Genomic DNA, 15,312 nt, shown 5'->3' with positions numbered 1-15,312 from the left:
TGGGCTGCCCTATGTGAGTTTGTTTCCCAAAAGCAACAAGATTAGTGCAAGTTTTAAACACGTGTTTAAAACTTTGCAAAGCTGCACAACTCTTTTGTGTAACAACCGCAGCATAATCGCACCAAACACTCGTGTGTTTTGCCGTGATTTGGAATCTCGGAGATTATGCTTGCGAATCCAAATGAGCTAATGTGAACAGGGCTCTTTGTGTAAAAATGTATAAACAATACTTTCCTGAGATTGAAAATTTACAATGGTCTTGTAATGGGTTGCCGCTCCCCTCTTGTGATTGGATGACGTGAAATTTGGCAATTGTGAGCCCCTGCTCTTAAAACCAGTAAGGAGACAGAAGGATGTGATTTTGATGTCTGAGTCAGCCTTCTGTGATGAGAATTCTCAATCCTTGGCATTAAAGTGGAAGTCCAGACTAAGCCTAATCTTAAACCACCCCCAATCTAAGTCCTTTACTAACTAGCCAGTAGAGGAAAAATGTCTTTACTAGTCTGGTCTGGTTGGTCATGTGATTGGCTCCTAGCGCTGGCTTCAGGGGAGAGGAGGGACAGCCAACAATGGACACCTCATAGTAAGGCTATGGGTGACATCACTGACTAGGTTTTGTGTACAGGCATACCCCACTTTTAAGTACACAATGGGGTTTATTTACTAAAGCTAGAAAGTGCAAAATCAGGCTAGTTTCTGCATAGAAACCAATGAGCTTCCAGGTTTATTACCAAAGCTTAATTGAACAAGCTCATTGGTTTCTATGCAGAAGCTAGCCTGATTTTTCACTTTCTAGCTTTAGTAAATAAACCCCATTGTGTACTTAAAAGTGGGATATGCCTGTACTGTCTCCTCTCCCCTGAAACCAGTGCTGGGGAGATCACGGGGACTAGACTGGAGTGCACTGAGAATAGGTAAGTACAAACATCTTCCCTCTACACAGAGTAGTTAATATAGGGCTTAGAATGGGGGTGGGAGCAGGTTTAAGATTAAATAGTATATTTTTATTAAGATTTTCATCATAAGGATTTACAAAAATAGAGAGAAACAAAGCTGAAATATAAAGTAGAGCCCATGAGTACTATAAAATATACTTAACAACGTTGATATGGCTCTTGGGATGTGGGAAATAGGATTTAGAAAGGTTGAAAGGCCATATAGAAGAATTCTGAGATAGTAAGGCTGTAAAATTGGAATTGTTTATAAAAGATATCCATGGGAGCCATATTTCCTGAAAATAAGAATGTCGGTTGTGTAGCTGTGTTGATAGCTCTTTTATTCTCATAAGGTTATTCAATTCAGTTAACCATTCTTCTATATAGATTTGAGGGTATGGACTGGGACTTCCAATGTCTCAGAATTACCGCCCTGGCAACCACTAAAAAGAAATGAAAAATCCCTTTCTTGACCCTAGAAATATATTCTGGGAGGATGGATAATCAGTGGCGAAACTACCAGGGTCGCAACAGTCGCACTTGCGACTGGGCCCACGTGTTCTGTCACTGTTGGGGGGCCCCCAGGCAAGCATGAAAGACTTCCGGTCCAGCGCCTGATGTAATGACCGCAAGGATGGTGAGCTCTAACACCGCCGGTAATGACTTCTGGTACTTGCTCCAGTGACTGGCTCCCGGCTTGTGTGAGAAATTTCAGGTCCCCCATGCTATGATTACTCTGTATAGCACCAGCATCTCTCCCTCGCCCTGCCTCACACACAGACTAAAACCCCCTTCCCCCTCCGCCTAGGATCGGCTTGGCTGTCACAGACAGAAGGAGGGGGGAGGGGGGGAGAATGGACACAGCAGTCAACGGGATGGGACATGCTGATTTAAGGTTCATACTGACTCTGAATGCTCGGTACTTGCAGGGAAGGAGACGGGGGGGGGGGGAGCAGGGAAGGGAGCTAGTTGTCAAAGGAGGATGCTTGCTGGGTGCATTGTGAAGTTTGCACTAGATGGGTACAGTGCAATGTGCAGTATGCAATGGATGGGTACAGTGCACTATGCAATGGATGGGTACTGCTGTGCAACAAGCAAGCAGCATGCATTGGATGTGTGCTGTGTGACAGACAGTGCACTTTGAATCAGTGCAGTGTGCACGAGAGTGGTATAGTGCAACATGTAGTGAGCACTGAATGAGTGCTGTGCACTGTGCACTCAATGGGTGCCATGTAATGTGCAGTGCGCACTGGATTTGTGCAGTGGATATGCCATGTGCACTGAATGGGTGCACTGCGCACTAGTGTGGCAGTGTGCTTGGATTTGTTCAAGTTGTGAGAGAAGCATACTTGCAGTGATTTGGGGGGATAAGATGATGCTGTATGTGCAAGGGGGCACTTTGGGAGCAGACATAACTTGTGCTAGAAGGGGGGTTAAATAAAAAATAATGCCCCCCCCCCAGCACCAGTTCTCTCTGCTCCTAAAATGCCCCCTTGCACATACAGCATTCTCTTATCCCCCCAAATCACTGCAAGTATCCTTTTCTGACAACTTTCTCCCTCCTCCTTCAAAGAGAGGCTGTCTGCTATTGGGGCGATCATGGTTTCTGGGATTCCGGGCACCTCACTAGAGATTTGGGGTAATCACTCCAGGACTCGAGGCCAGTTCACACCACGAATCACAGAGGAAAGCACTCTGCATTTTTAAGCGATACACATGCCTTCCAGGTGCTGTGCAATTTCAGCCCTTTCATTTGAATAGGCTAAAATTGTGTTGGTCTGCACCAAAAGCTGTGCATGTGCTACTTTACAAAACGCACTGCAACTGGATTGCATGGTACTGCTGGTTATACAATCTGGTGCAGGCATTTGCAACCGGCATTTGGGGAGTCATTAAGTTGACAACCGCTGCAGATCGCTTTGGCAGTGCATTTTGAATGCAGTGTGGGAAACACACCCAAAACGCAGGTTTCCCTCAAGGCATTCTGGTGTGAACAGACCCTTAGTCCAAACACACAGGATTTCATTTGTATCTCAGGAAGGTCCCACCAAAACCGGGACAGTTTAGAAGTATGGATTTGTATTAGAAGTAGAGAGGATTTGTGTTTTGGGGGGTTTGTACTGGGAAGGGGGATTTGAGTAGTAGGATTTGTGACAGAACTGGGGAGAATACTTATGCTGGCATGGAGGGAAAGAATTTAATGCTGGGGGAGTTTGACCCAGGATGGTGGAAAAGGGTTGTACTGGAAGGGAGGACCTGGGGGTGAGGATCTGTGCTAGAAATTGCGAGAGGATTTTTTCAGAGAGGGTGATTGGGTGGGGGTGGATTTGTAGAGATGTCCTACACGTTGCACCCCATTACAAATACAGGCGTAATGTTAAAGAGGTTAGAATGTGAAGTGAGGGTGGGGGGTTGCATTGTGGAGGGGAGAGGGGTGGCAGGGCTTTAAAAATCAAAATGCACCTTCACCTGTGTAGCCAAAAATTCTTGCATTGGCTCAGCTGGTACTGATAACCGCTGCCCAACTTGCCCCCCGCCACTCCCCATTGCTGCTAGCCCAATGCTGCCAGCCTGACCTTCCATCCTCCATCAGTGCCCTTAGTGTGAGCCACTTGCTGTCAGAGCTCTCCTCCTGCACCACTGCGGGTCATGTCCCTGGGGTCAGCAATGGATATGCTGGTTCTCCTGTCATGGGTGATCTGCTCAGGATCCGCTCACTGAGCCTGTCAGTAACATCCTTTTTAAAAGCCTTTCAAATGCTGGCAGTGCAGGTCTTGCATACCAGTAAAATCAATAACATTTTATGGCAGTACCTAAATACAGGTGGTACACAATGGCAGATCTACCAGGGTCACAAAGGTTGCACTTGCGACCCTGGTGTTCTGCCACGGTGGGGGTGGGCCCAAGATGGCAGGAAAGGGGCCACTGTGGGACCGTAACAAAGGGCCCTGGGACGAGAGGTGGGGGGGGGCCCTTCACGATTTCTTGCATCGGGGCCCTGAAGGTTGTAGTTACGCCTCTGTGGATAATAGTGCTATTTGAGGGGTTTGGGGCACTGTGTCAGAGGGAAAAGCATGGGCGCAGAATAGGGCAGCACAATGTTTCTTCTTTTATGTAACTAGAACAATACCTGGATTTATTACTAAGGACTGTATCTTCAGAGATTAGGAGTTAACAAATAATAACAAAAGTTAATGCCTATCCCACTGCTGGCCTTTGTGTAGAGTAACATCAGATGGCCATACTTCACATATAAATACTGAGATAGTGTATCATTGTTGACACAATATTGAATCCAAACATGTATTTTTTTATGGGCTGTATGCATATTTAAGGTGGAGCTACACCCAAAAGGGGAAGCGCCGCTTGTTCGCACCCTCCCCCTACTCCACTGCCACATTTGGCACTTTTTCAGGGGTAGAGGGTGCCTGGTTTTGACAGGTACCCACCCCCACTTCCAGGTAAGATTGGCGCTCAGCGATCTAAGACCGGACCCCCCTCCCCAGCTGCCTTCCGGGAGGGACACACAGAGGTCCTAGAAGACGGTGGGACTATTCAGAAAGCGCAGTACGTCTCGTGCATGCACAGTAGGAAAGGCTGTGAAGTTGCAAGGCTTTACTTCCTGTTTTCCTTACTACAGAGGCCAGAACCTGCACCTGAAGCCGATTGAAGAATCGGCTAGGGGTGCAGATATCGCCGGATCCCTAGACAGGTAAGTATCCTTATATTACAAGTCAGCAGCCACAGTATTTGTAGCTGCTGACTTTACATTTTTTTGGAACTCCTCTTTAAGAACCCATACACACTGTTAGATTTTCTGCAGTTTTTTGTCTTCAGATTTACCAAAACCATATAATATGAGTTCAAACCTTAATGCCATGTATACACGAGCGGAATTTTCGACAGAAAAAGTCAGACGGGAGCATTTCATCATATATTCCGATCGTGCGTAAGCCCTATCGGACTTTTTACGTTGAAAATTCTGACGGACCTAGAAAGAGAACATATTCTAAATTTTTCCGACGGATCAATTCCTATCGGGAAAACCACTCGTCTGTATGCTGTTCCAATGTACCAAAAACTACGCATGCTCTGAAGCAAGTACGAGACGGAAGCTACTGGCTATTGAACTTCCTTTTTCTAGTTCCGTCATACATGCTGTACGTCATCACGTTCTTGCCGGTCGGAATTTGGTGTGATCATGTGTACGTAAGACAGCTTCAGCGGAATTCCTTTGGAAAAACCTTCAGAGTATATTCCGATGGGAAAAAACGGTTGTGTGTACAGGGCATAAGAGTTTCAATTTGTGTGCAGTCAGGCAGGCCCTTGAACTATGGTTTTGGTAAATCTGAAGACAAAAATCTGCAGAAAATCTAATAGTGTGTATGGGGCTTAAGGACCAAGATCTTTGTTTATAAAACTGTAGAAAAGGAAAATTTTATGTTTTTCAGGCATTTTTATTATTAGTTCTAGCAAATGTTAAGGTAGAATATAAGTGGCTACTACTGGCAATCCTCTCAATTTTCTTTCCCCTTTATTTACTATTATTTATCAAATATTTTTCCCTGGCATGTAAAATATATAAAGCTTTCAGAAATTTAAACTGTCAAATGTTATGATAAACGACCCTACTATTTAAGCTCTCTCTTTTAAACTACACAGTGAATTTTAGAGGGTTGATTGACTAAAGGCAAATAGGCTGTTGACTTTGGAAGAGGATTTTCCTTTAGCGTAGTAAATGAGGTGAAGCTCTGCTAATTTATATCATCCAATCGTGTGGAAGAAAAATACTGCTTATTAATTATTTTCCTTGCACATGATTGGATGTTCTTCAAACACTAGGCTAAGTGAAAATTCTCTTGTAAAGTGAATAACCTATTTGCATTTAGTAAATCAAGCTCCTAAGTTATGCTAGTAGTAGTGATGAGTGAGATGAGTGAGGTGTTTTTGACACTTTTAATTTTGCCGCCAACTAAATTTACCTAAAGCAGAAATTCTCAGTTTTGCTCATTGAGCTGCTTTGGCAAAATTTAATTTAATAAATATTTTCTACTCAATGAATGCAGCGCTGAGCTGTGCATCCTTTAGTCACTGGGGTTATTTGACATGCACTTTGTATGCAACAAAATCTTTATTTGCTTTTGTATATTGACTACGTACAATACTTAAAGTAAAATCCCAGTCAAAAATAAAATTCTGCCCTTGCTTAGTTTGTTTAAAAACTAAACTTTTGTATTATACATTTTCATAATTGCTGATTGTCTAGATTAGAAACAACAGCCTAACCTAGACAATCAGCAATCTCTTGAGGTTTACTGACAACGGCTTGCCTGTACAGGCGAATGTGGCTGATCGCAAGCACTTCCTTAAATCGTTGACGGCTTCCATGTAAACATCAGAGCACAGCTTTGATTAGAACCGCCTCCCTCCCCCATGGCCACGCCTCCATTCCCGGCCTTCCGCACCATTCACAGGAGAATGTGCTGCAGCTACTTGTAGAATCCTGTAGGAGAGTTGTAAGCCCCTTCTTGAAAGCAAAAAGACGAAAGCGGCTTACTTCCTACTGCAGCTCCAGCACTGTGAAGGAAAACAACTCAGACAGGTGTCTAGTTTCCATGGGAACACCATTGAGCATCACAAACAATACTATGGGGGTTATTTACTAAAACTGGAAAGTGCAAAATCTGATGCAACTCTGCATAGAAACCAATAAGCTTCCAGGTTTTATTGCCAAAGCTTCAATTAACAAGCTGAAATAGAAGCTGATTGGCTTCCATGCACAGCTGCACCAGATTCTGTGTGCACCAGTTTTAGTAAATCTACCCCTGTCACATCTTGGAGTGATGGGGCTAGCTTTCCCTGTTCACACTTGCCACCAATATACGTCACTTTCAGAAATGATATCAATACAATCAGGGAGACACCCCCATTGGGCTCGCTGGGAGAAAACATCTATGGGCATTGCAGTCACATGATAACTAAAATTTCAAAGCAAAAAAGGGTACAAAGAAATATATATTTATAATTTTTACTTATAACAATTTACTTATATGGAGGTATATGATTCATGGAGCGTAAGTTACAACAAGCTCTTATTCTACTTTAATGCTCATGCTGGGTAGCACAGTATAGTATGGCTTGTCTGCTGTCTGGTTCTTTCCTTACCTGCTCTCCTTTATCACAGCTCTTCAGTGGTTCATGTGACGGGCGTTAATGAGATCCAGTCTCCAACTGGCACAAGCCAAAACCTTACCCAGATATCCCGTCAGCTTAACGCTGGACAGGTCTGGACAGGAAGCCGTCCTCCTTTTCAAGGACAGGTATTGTGAAACCAAAATGTCAGCATTGTGTGGCTAAAGGGCGTGTGGCACTTTGATGAATATATATTTATTTTTTTCACAGCAAATCACATCTCAGTCTGGCAAAGCTCAGTCTTCTCCATTTGGCATTGGAACAAGCCACACATACACATCTGACCCAGCAACATATAGCCCATTATCCAGTCCAGCCACGTCATCTCCCAGTGGAAATGCTTACTCCAGCCTTGGGGGAAGAAATGCAGCATTCAGTAAGTTTATTTTCCTTTTCTTGTATCTTTACTTATAGATTTAGCATTAGATTAACATCACACTGCCACAATGAGAGCAAGTGTCATCAAACAAGACTTCTTATTTCACTGATGTCAATGTTAAAGCTCAATCAGGGAAAAAGATAAACTGCATTGTGGATTGCAGGCCATTCCCTACCAATGAGACCTCAGGTTAGTTCTTACCTCCAGCTTTATGGTTGAAGAGGTAAGGAGATTGTTAGCACTGAGCGTTATGAATTACTGCTATGCAAATTGGTCACATGTAGTAATTTTTTATCACTTCGTCCCCTCACACAATACAGAGAAGACAGGGAATTGGGTCCAACTCTGATGGCTGCTTCGGCAAAGAAGTTTTAGGTCTGTGATTTGGGTAATGAGGTTGGGGCACTCAGCTTAGCTGGGGTCTTAGGCAGAGCCTTTAGCTTCATTGTGAAAAAAATGATCTAGGGCATGTTAATGCTACCAGTTTTACATAGATGAGTGTGGAGTCTCTGGCCAAGAACTTGAGAGCAATGACCAGCCAGCATTGATTCACGGCATGGAATAATCCACTCTTTAGTTGTTGTTTATAGTGCATATAAAACCTAACAAATAACTTTTCCTATCTGTCCCCTTTTAGTCTGTTAAATATACCATTGTAAGCGTTTTATTATATTTGTTCAATAAATGAAAACTTTAAAAATCTGATCCTGTCGGAAATGTTTTGAGCTGATAGCATAGGTGTGTGAAGCCTATTGCATTAGGGTGTGCACCCCAAAGCTCAAACACACATGTGTGTGTGTGTGTGTTTCATAGTTTCATAGTTAGTAAGGTTGAATGAAGACACTAGTCTATCCAGTTCAACCTGAGTGAGTGTCTACAACTGTCCCCATCCCTGTACACTGCACACTCACACCAGTCCCTACCCTCAAGGAGTCCACAATCCTAGGTCCCCATTCATATATTATGGCCAATTTTGGGCAGAAGCCAATTAACCTACCTGCATGTCTTTGGATTGTAGATATACATACATGTCTATGTGTGTAGATATACATACAGTGTCTCACAAAAGAGAGTACACCCCTCACATTTTTGTAAATATTTCATTATATCTTTTCATGTGATAACACTGAAGAAATGACACTTTGCTACAATGTAAAGTAGTGAGTGTACAGCTTGTAGAACGGTGTAAATTCGCCCCTCAAAATAACTCAACACACAGCCATTAATGTCTAAACCGCTGGCAACAAAGTGAGTTCACCCCTAAGTGAAAATGTCCAAATTGGGCCCAAAGTAACAATATTTTGTGTGGCCACCACTATTTTCCAGCAATGCCTAAACCCTCTTGGGCATGGAGTTCACCAGAGCTTCACAGGTTGCCACTGGAGTGATGACACCACAGAACTGGTGGATGTTAGAGACCTTGCGCTCCTCTACCTTCCGTTTGAGGATGCCCCACAGATGCTCAATAGGGTTTAGGTCCAGAGACATGCTTGGCCAGTCCATCACCTTTACCCTCAGCTTCTTTAGCAAGGCAGTGGTCTTCTTGGAAATGTGTTTGGGGTCCTTATCATGTTGGAATACTGCCCTGAGGCCCAGTCTCTGAAGGGAGGGGTTCATGCTCTACTCTGCTCTTCAGTATGTCACAGTACAGTATTTATTTATTTTATTTATTTCAGGTACTTATAGGTATATAGTGTTGTCAATTTACGCAGGGCTTTACATATACATTGTACATTCACATGAGTCCCTACCCTCAAGGAGCTTACAACCTAAGGTCCCTAACCCACATTCATACATATTAGGGGTGCAACGGATCAAAAAACTCACGGATCGTTCCTCGGATCAGAGTCACAGATCGGATAATTTTTCGGATCAGCGAATAATAATTGAATTTGCAAAAACCTTTGAAAATTCCACCACCATATAATTCCACCACCATATAGTCCTCACTGTAATATTTACAATCTCCCCACTGTAATATCCATGTCATCTCCCCCGCTGTAATGCACATGTCCCCCACTGTAATATTGGCTGCGTATGGCTGGGTATGGCTGAGGATGGCTGGGTATAGCTGGGTATCGCCGAGTATGGCTGGGTATTACCGAGTATTGCAGAGTATGGCTGGGTAGGGCAGAGTATTGGCAGGGTGTTGCAGAGTATTGGCAGGGTGTTGCAGAGTATTGGCAGGGTGTTGCAGAGTATTGGCAGGGTGTTGCAGAGTATTGGCAGGGAGTATTGGCAGGGTGTGGCAGAGTATTGGCAGGGTGTGGCAGAGTATTGGCAGGGTGTGGCAGAGTATTGGCAGAGTATTGGCAGGGTGTGGAAGAGTATTGGCAGGGTGTGGAAGAGTATTGGCAGGGTGTGGAAGAGTATTGGCAGGGTGTGGAAGAGTATTGGCAGGGTGTGGAAGAGTATTGGCAGGGTGTGGAAGAGTATTGCCTGGGTGTGGAAGAGTATTGCCTGGCTATTGCAGAGTATTGCCTGGCTATTGCAGAGTATTGCCTGGCTATTGCAGAGTATTGCCTGGCTATTGCAGAGGATTGCCTGGCTATTGCAGAGGATTGCCTGGCTATTGCAGAGTATTGCCTGGCTATTGCAGAGTATTGCCTGGCTATTGCAGAGGATTGCCTGGCTATTGCAGAGGATTGCCTGGCTATTGCAGAGTATTGCCTGGCTATTGCAGAGTATTGCCTGGCTATTGCAGAGTATTGCCTGGCTATTGCAGAGAATTGGCAGGGTATTTCAGAGTATGGAGGGATGGCTGTGACTGTAATTGTCACAGAGCAGCGCTGTGGGCACTACAGATCCAGCCCACATCGCTTTTATTAAATAAAAGGGGTCTAAACAGACTGATTTTTGGCTCTGGCAGCATGGGGAATCTGCGCTGTACGGGGTGATTAGGGTGTGCCCTATGGCTGATAGCTTTCTATGCGCTCTGCCTGGACTGCATGCTTATGAGTTACACTGTCTCCAGTTCTCTGTGTGGACTAGGGAACGCATCTTCCTATGTTACGGAGAAAGGAGAGGTGTTTTGGAGCCCTGTCCTAGGTGTTCCTCTAAAGTTCACTGAGTGTTGTCACCTTAGGGTAGGAAATATATTACTGGCAGGATCACCACGTAAACAAAAGCCTAAAAAATAAATCTACATTTTTGTTCGTAGGCTTAGATCTACTTTAACATGTGATTACATGCGCATGTCAAACTTTGCTGCAATCTTGTCATTTGGGCTCAGCTCAAGTGATGTTTATTAGGCATTTCTACCCCTAGTGTGCCCACGCCAGTTAAAACAGTACAGCGTGGTTTGGCTATTGTACAGTTGCTTTCCTGTGGGTGAGCTAGGTTCTGTCTGAGGAGATATAGCACAGAGTAGGATAGAAAGTCTCTAAGGATTTCTGTGCCAGCAGGTAGTTGAGTGAACTTTTTTTTTTAATTGACAAAGATATCAGACAATATTACAATAATCACAACGCTCAACAGCAGCGAATTGAAAACAAATTTTGGTTCATAGACATGAAGAGTTGGACTCTTTTAGGGCTGGTTCACCCCTCAAAATCGCACTCCAGATCTGTTCCAGATGCATTTCTGCATGAGCGTTTTTGACGCATTCCGGTGCATTTTTGGTGCTTTTCCGCATACATTCCAGGTGCTTATTTGTTTTCTTTCACTGCACTAGGGTCCAGTGCGTTTTTTATGCGTTTCAGTGCATTCTGGTGCATTTTTGTTGCCTTTTAACACGTTCCAGTACAGTCCGATGCAGAAAAAATGCAGCGTGTTCTACTTTTTTTTTTCTGGAACTGGAACGCCCTCGAGCTGACCACACCTGATGTGAATTAAGCCATTGGAAACCTTGTAACCTACTTTCTATGCATTTTTGATACAGAAAAAAATGCACTGGACTGCATGTAGTGTGACCTGAACGCATTCAAAACATGCATGCAGTAACGCATTTGGAACGTATCTAGAGTGTGATTTTGTGGTGTAAACCAGCCCTTAGAATCTAGATCATCATATTAAACAACGAAAGGTGTGCATGTTGAAGAGCAAAAGAATATAATATTCCAGTGATACTTTATCATTATCAAGTTTAGATTGTGTATATAGATAGCCATGTATAATAAGTTATTTTTTAATCTGTATCAAAGTTTCTCAAATGTTTTTAATCTGTCACCCTGTTTGACAACAGAATCCCTAATTACAGTTTCCATGATTAAAACCCACAAGTTGCACATCTCTAGTGCTATTTGTAAAAAAATGTCAATATGCTGCATAAGAAAGTAAATTCTGTTCTTACAATGTGCAGCAAAATGTGATATAACAATGCAACTTTCCTTTTTTTTTTTTTTTTTTTAGCTGAAACGGGTCAGAGCAGCAGCCAGTTCCAAGGCCGTGCATCAGAAGTGTGGTCTCAGTGGCAGAGCCAGCATCATAATCAACAGAGCAATGATCAACATTCCCATCAACAACCAGGCCAAGCTGAGGTCTTCCAGGTGCTGTACTTCTCCATCTATGTATCTTTGCATTGATCAGTGTCTGTAGGAAATATACCAAATCATCAGTAAATAGACAGCATTCAATGAGCAGTAAAGTCACATTGCATGAAATTGTTATCTTATGCTATGCCATCTTAGCATATTGTGAATCCTGCAGCTACAATTAAAATGCTACTCGATACTACCTGCATAGATCGCTTCAGTAGACCAAGCTTGTACGGCTCCTTGCCAGGCCCACATTACACGGTTCTTGAAAACACACAATCAAAGCAAGGAATTTGTTTTAAGGGCATACATGTGTAGTAACAACCCAAGGAGAAAGATGTGGGAGATTTTTTCCTTTAAAATATTATGAAACAGCTGCAGTAATTCATTTGTACACATCATAAGAGGCTATAAACGGAAGATAACCATTGAAATCTGAAGCAGTTTAAAAATAGATTTCATATTTAAAAGGTCACATAGCTGAAGCCAAAAAACAGACACATTTTCCTTAGCGACTATCTCATGCTACCAGTCAGGTGTGTTTTCTGGTTAAACAGCAAAAGTAACCATAATCTGATTATTTACATATAGCATTATAAGCAAACCAGTTTTCCTTCTCATACATTGAGAGACCTAGGCTGGGCACTGGGGGAAAAAAAAAAGAATAAGCCAGCCCAGGATAGCCCCTACTAAAACCAGTATTCCTCAGTATTTGCTAGGGTCCTAGGACATCTAGGACCCTAGCATATACCGGAAAAAGTCTTAAGTATTTTTGCTAGCTTTTTCTCTTTATTTTTTTGCATCAATCAAGATTCTTCTTGACATCACTGCAAGAGCTGGTCTCCACAATTGCAGCTATCCAGACTAGCCTATCCTCAGCTTGACTTTGGAGTGCCATGCTCAGACCCTGCTGGACTGGACATGGACGTGCAGATTTCCCTGGAAGTGAACTTCAGACATTGGATTCCACATAAGGAACTTTGCATACTCTGTTTTGACAAGCTACCAGAGCCATCACTATCTTTCTGGGGCCTACATCCAATTCGCAATAGTGTGAACCCAGCCTTAGTGTATGCACATTGCTGCTCACTCCTGTGGAGATATCAGTCTACATGAACTCTAGGGGATATTGTCTTCCTGAGCATAGGTATTGGGTATATTCACATTCTTTATTTCTCCTGGTGACTGTTGTTACTGGGACAGAAAATGATGGGAAATCCAACATGTTACAGTGGTTACCAGATCAGAAAGAGAAGGGAAATCTTCTTTTAAAGACACCTGTTCCAGTGCTAACTAGGAGAGGATTTCCCTTCACTTTGGCGAGATTTCCTCTTCCTTTCTGTTTTGCAGGACCAGAAGTAAAGGGAAATCTCCAACATGGGACACAAACAGCAAAAAAAAAGAAAAAAAGAAACAAACAAATAAATGTTTTCACCCTTCCCCAAGACTGAAAGAGGTTTCATCCTTTCCTATTGCATCTAAAATAAAACCAAACAAAAATGTTTTTGCTTTATATTCAATGTAATGGAAATGCCACTTCCATTAACTATTTATTAGAACGTATATCATAAAAAATAAACATTTTGTAGTTTATTATTAGTAAGAGGACATTCATATTTCAACCAGCATCCAGCTGATTTTTCTTATTTTACTTTCTTGCAACGATGGTGACAATACATTTCATACAGAGTTATCACTGTATTTGTGTACTAGTTCTTTTCTCAGTATCTTCGTTGAGCTTGAGTTAACATTTCAGGCATCTGCAGTACTGACTTTAGATTTCCTAGAGTGCTTTTTATCTTTGGTCATATATTGGACAAGGGTAATAAAGAGATGCTGGGGATGTAGATTGTCTCCTTTTACAGTAAGCAACTTTATTATGTGTAGCAAGCAAATGCTAACAAAAGCCAGCCCTGGATTGAATCTTGGTCAGTTCAGCAGGGGTTGGCTGAGATTTGATCCATCTCTGGGCAGACTGGTTGTACCCAAATCGATCCAGGAAGGCTTCCTGCCGGCAGAACACAGTAGCGAGCCACTCGTGGCGAAAAGGATAGAAAATTGAATCATCTATTGCTTGCCTTAGCACTCAGAAAGTTAATAAAATGGCCAGTCTCTATATTTAGAGAACAGAAGCAGGTAATAATAACCAAATGTCTTTGCCATAATTCTTGCAATGCATACAACTGGCTAGCACAAGGATTTTCTTCCAACTAACATATTTTACTTTTATAGACATTTGTGTTTTGTAACTGGCTGTCACAACAATAGTGAAAAATAGTAATTCAAGTGTAAATCTTGTTTTTTCCCCAGGACATGCTCCCTATGTCTGGAGACCCCACTCAAGGAACTGGTAATTATAACATTGAGGACTTTGCAGACCTTGGGATGTTTCCTCCTTTTTCTGAGTAAAGTGGTGAAGAGCGTGATCCTTCTGTGTGTTACTCATCTCCGTATCATATCTGTACAGAAAGACAGAATCCTCCAGACTGCCGCCTGCTCGCCACAAACATCTGCACCATCAGTCTCTCAGTCCTTTATGTATTCTCATCTCTGACTAGCTGGGAGATGATTGTGAGCCCAGCATATCCTTCACTGCCTCAGACTCCAAGTCTCCCATATCTTTATTTTAGACTGCTCTCCTGACAGCAGAACATAAACAAGGTTTGGAAAGGAATGATGATGGATTGTTACAGAAAATGCTTAAATACTTTATAGATGGAAAACAATCACCATATAACGAAGGCTTCTCATTATATTTGACTTCTCAATGTGCAGGGAGCACTTGGCAATCTCATCTCTATTACACAACAGTGAAAAACAATTCGAGATGATTTGTGTTTGTCCCTCACCTTACCATGGCATACTCAACATCTTTATATTGACTTCTATTGTCTTTGAAAAATCAGCAGAGGACTGGGCAGCGTCTTTGTGGCTGTGACCATTTTCACTTACTGTCATGTTAATGTGAACCGTATACATTGTGTATTTTGTACTATTACTACTGAATGTCATGTACTAATATTAGATGCATAGTCTTTCTATGCTGGATTTTGCTAATGTCATTTCATTAAAAGTGAGACCAATGCTTTGTGTTGTGTGTAAATTATTCAGACGCTAAAACAGATTAGACAGTTGTAGCCAGTCTCTGTTAATTAACTGCAATTAATAGCTATAAAATAGTATTTCTGCTGTAAGTTAGTTCTGAGTTAGGTTTGTTTTCAGCACAGGATCTCGTGTAAGTCCTGTAGCTCACTGATCCTTTTCTGAAACCTTAATATCTAATCCTTAAAATGATGGCTTGATTCCTAATACTGCTAACATTTAAAGGAAA

General features: G+C 42.5%; 1 protein-coding gene across 4 annotated transcripts in view; it reads left to right on the top strand.

Annotated features, from left to right (window-relative positions):
• Window positions 1-15,066, top strand: part of ARNT2 (aryl hydrocarbon receptor nuclear translocator 2) — a 178,637-nt gene extending 163,571 nt beyond the window's left edge. For all 4 annotated transcript variants that reach the window (XM_077472073.1, XM_077472074.1, XM_077472076.1 and 1 more), the window contains 4 exons: window positions 7,120-7,255; window positions 7,338-7,503; window positions 11,857-11,993; window positions 14,292-15,066. In XM_077472073.1, the coding sequence (XP_077328199.1) occupies window positions 7,120-7,255; window positions 7,338-7,503; window positions 11,857-11,993; window positions 14,292-14,390 (538 nt within the window). In that variant the 3' untranslated portion in view covers window positions 14,391-15,066. The remainder of the gene's footprint in view (window positions 1-7,119; window positions 7,256-7,337; window positions 7,504-11,856; window positions 11,994-14,291) is intronic.
• The last annotated feature ends 246 nt before the right edge of the window (window positions 15,067-15,312 follow it).

Source organism: Lithobates pipiens, unplaced genomic scaffold (assembly GCF_037356315.1).
Source record: "Lithobates pipiens isolate NorthernLeopardFrog02 unplaced genomic scaffold, aLitPip1_a1.2 Scaffold_8, whole genome shotgun sequence".
NCBI classification, from domain to species: Eukaryota; Metazoa; Chordata; class Amphibia; order Anura; family Ranidae; genus Lithobates; species Lithobates pipiens.
The sequence above is the reverse complement of the archived record's forward strand: the minus strand, read 5'-3'. Positions and strand labels throughout refer to the sequence as shown.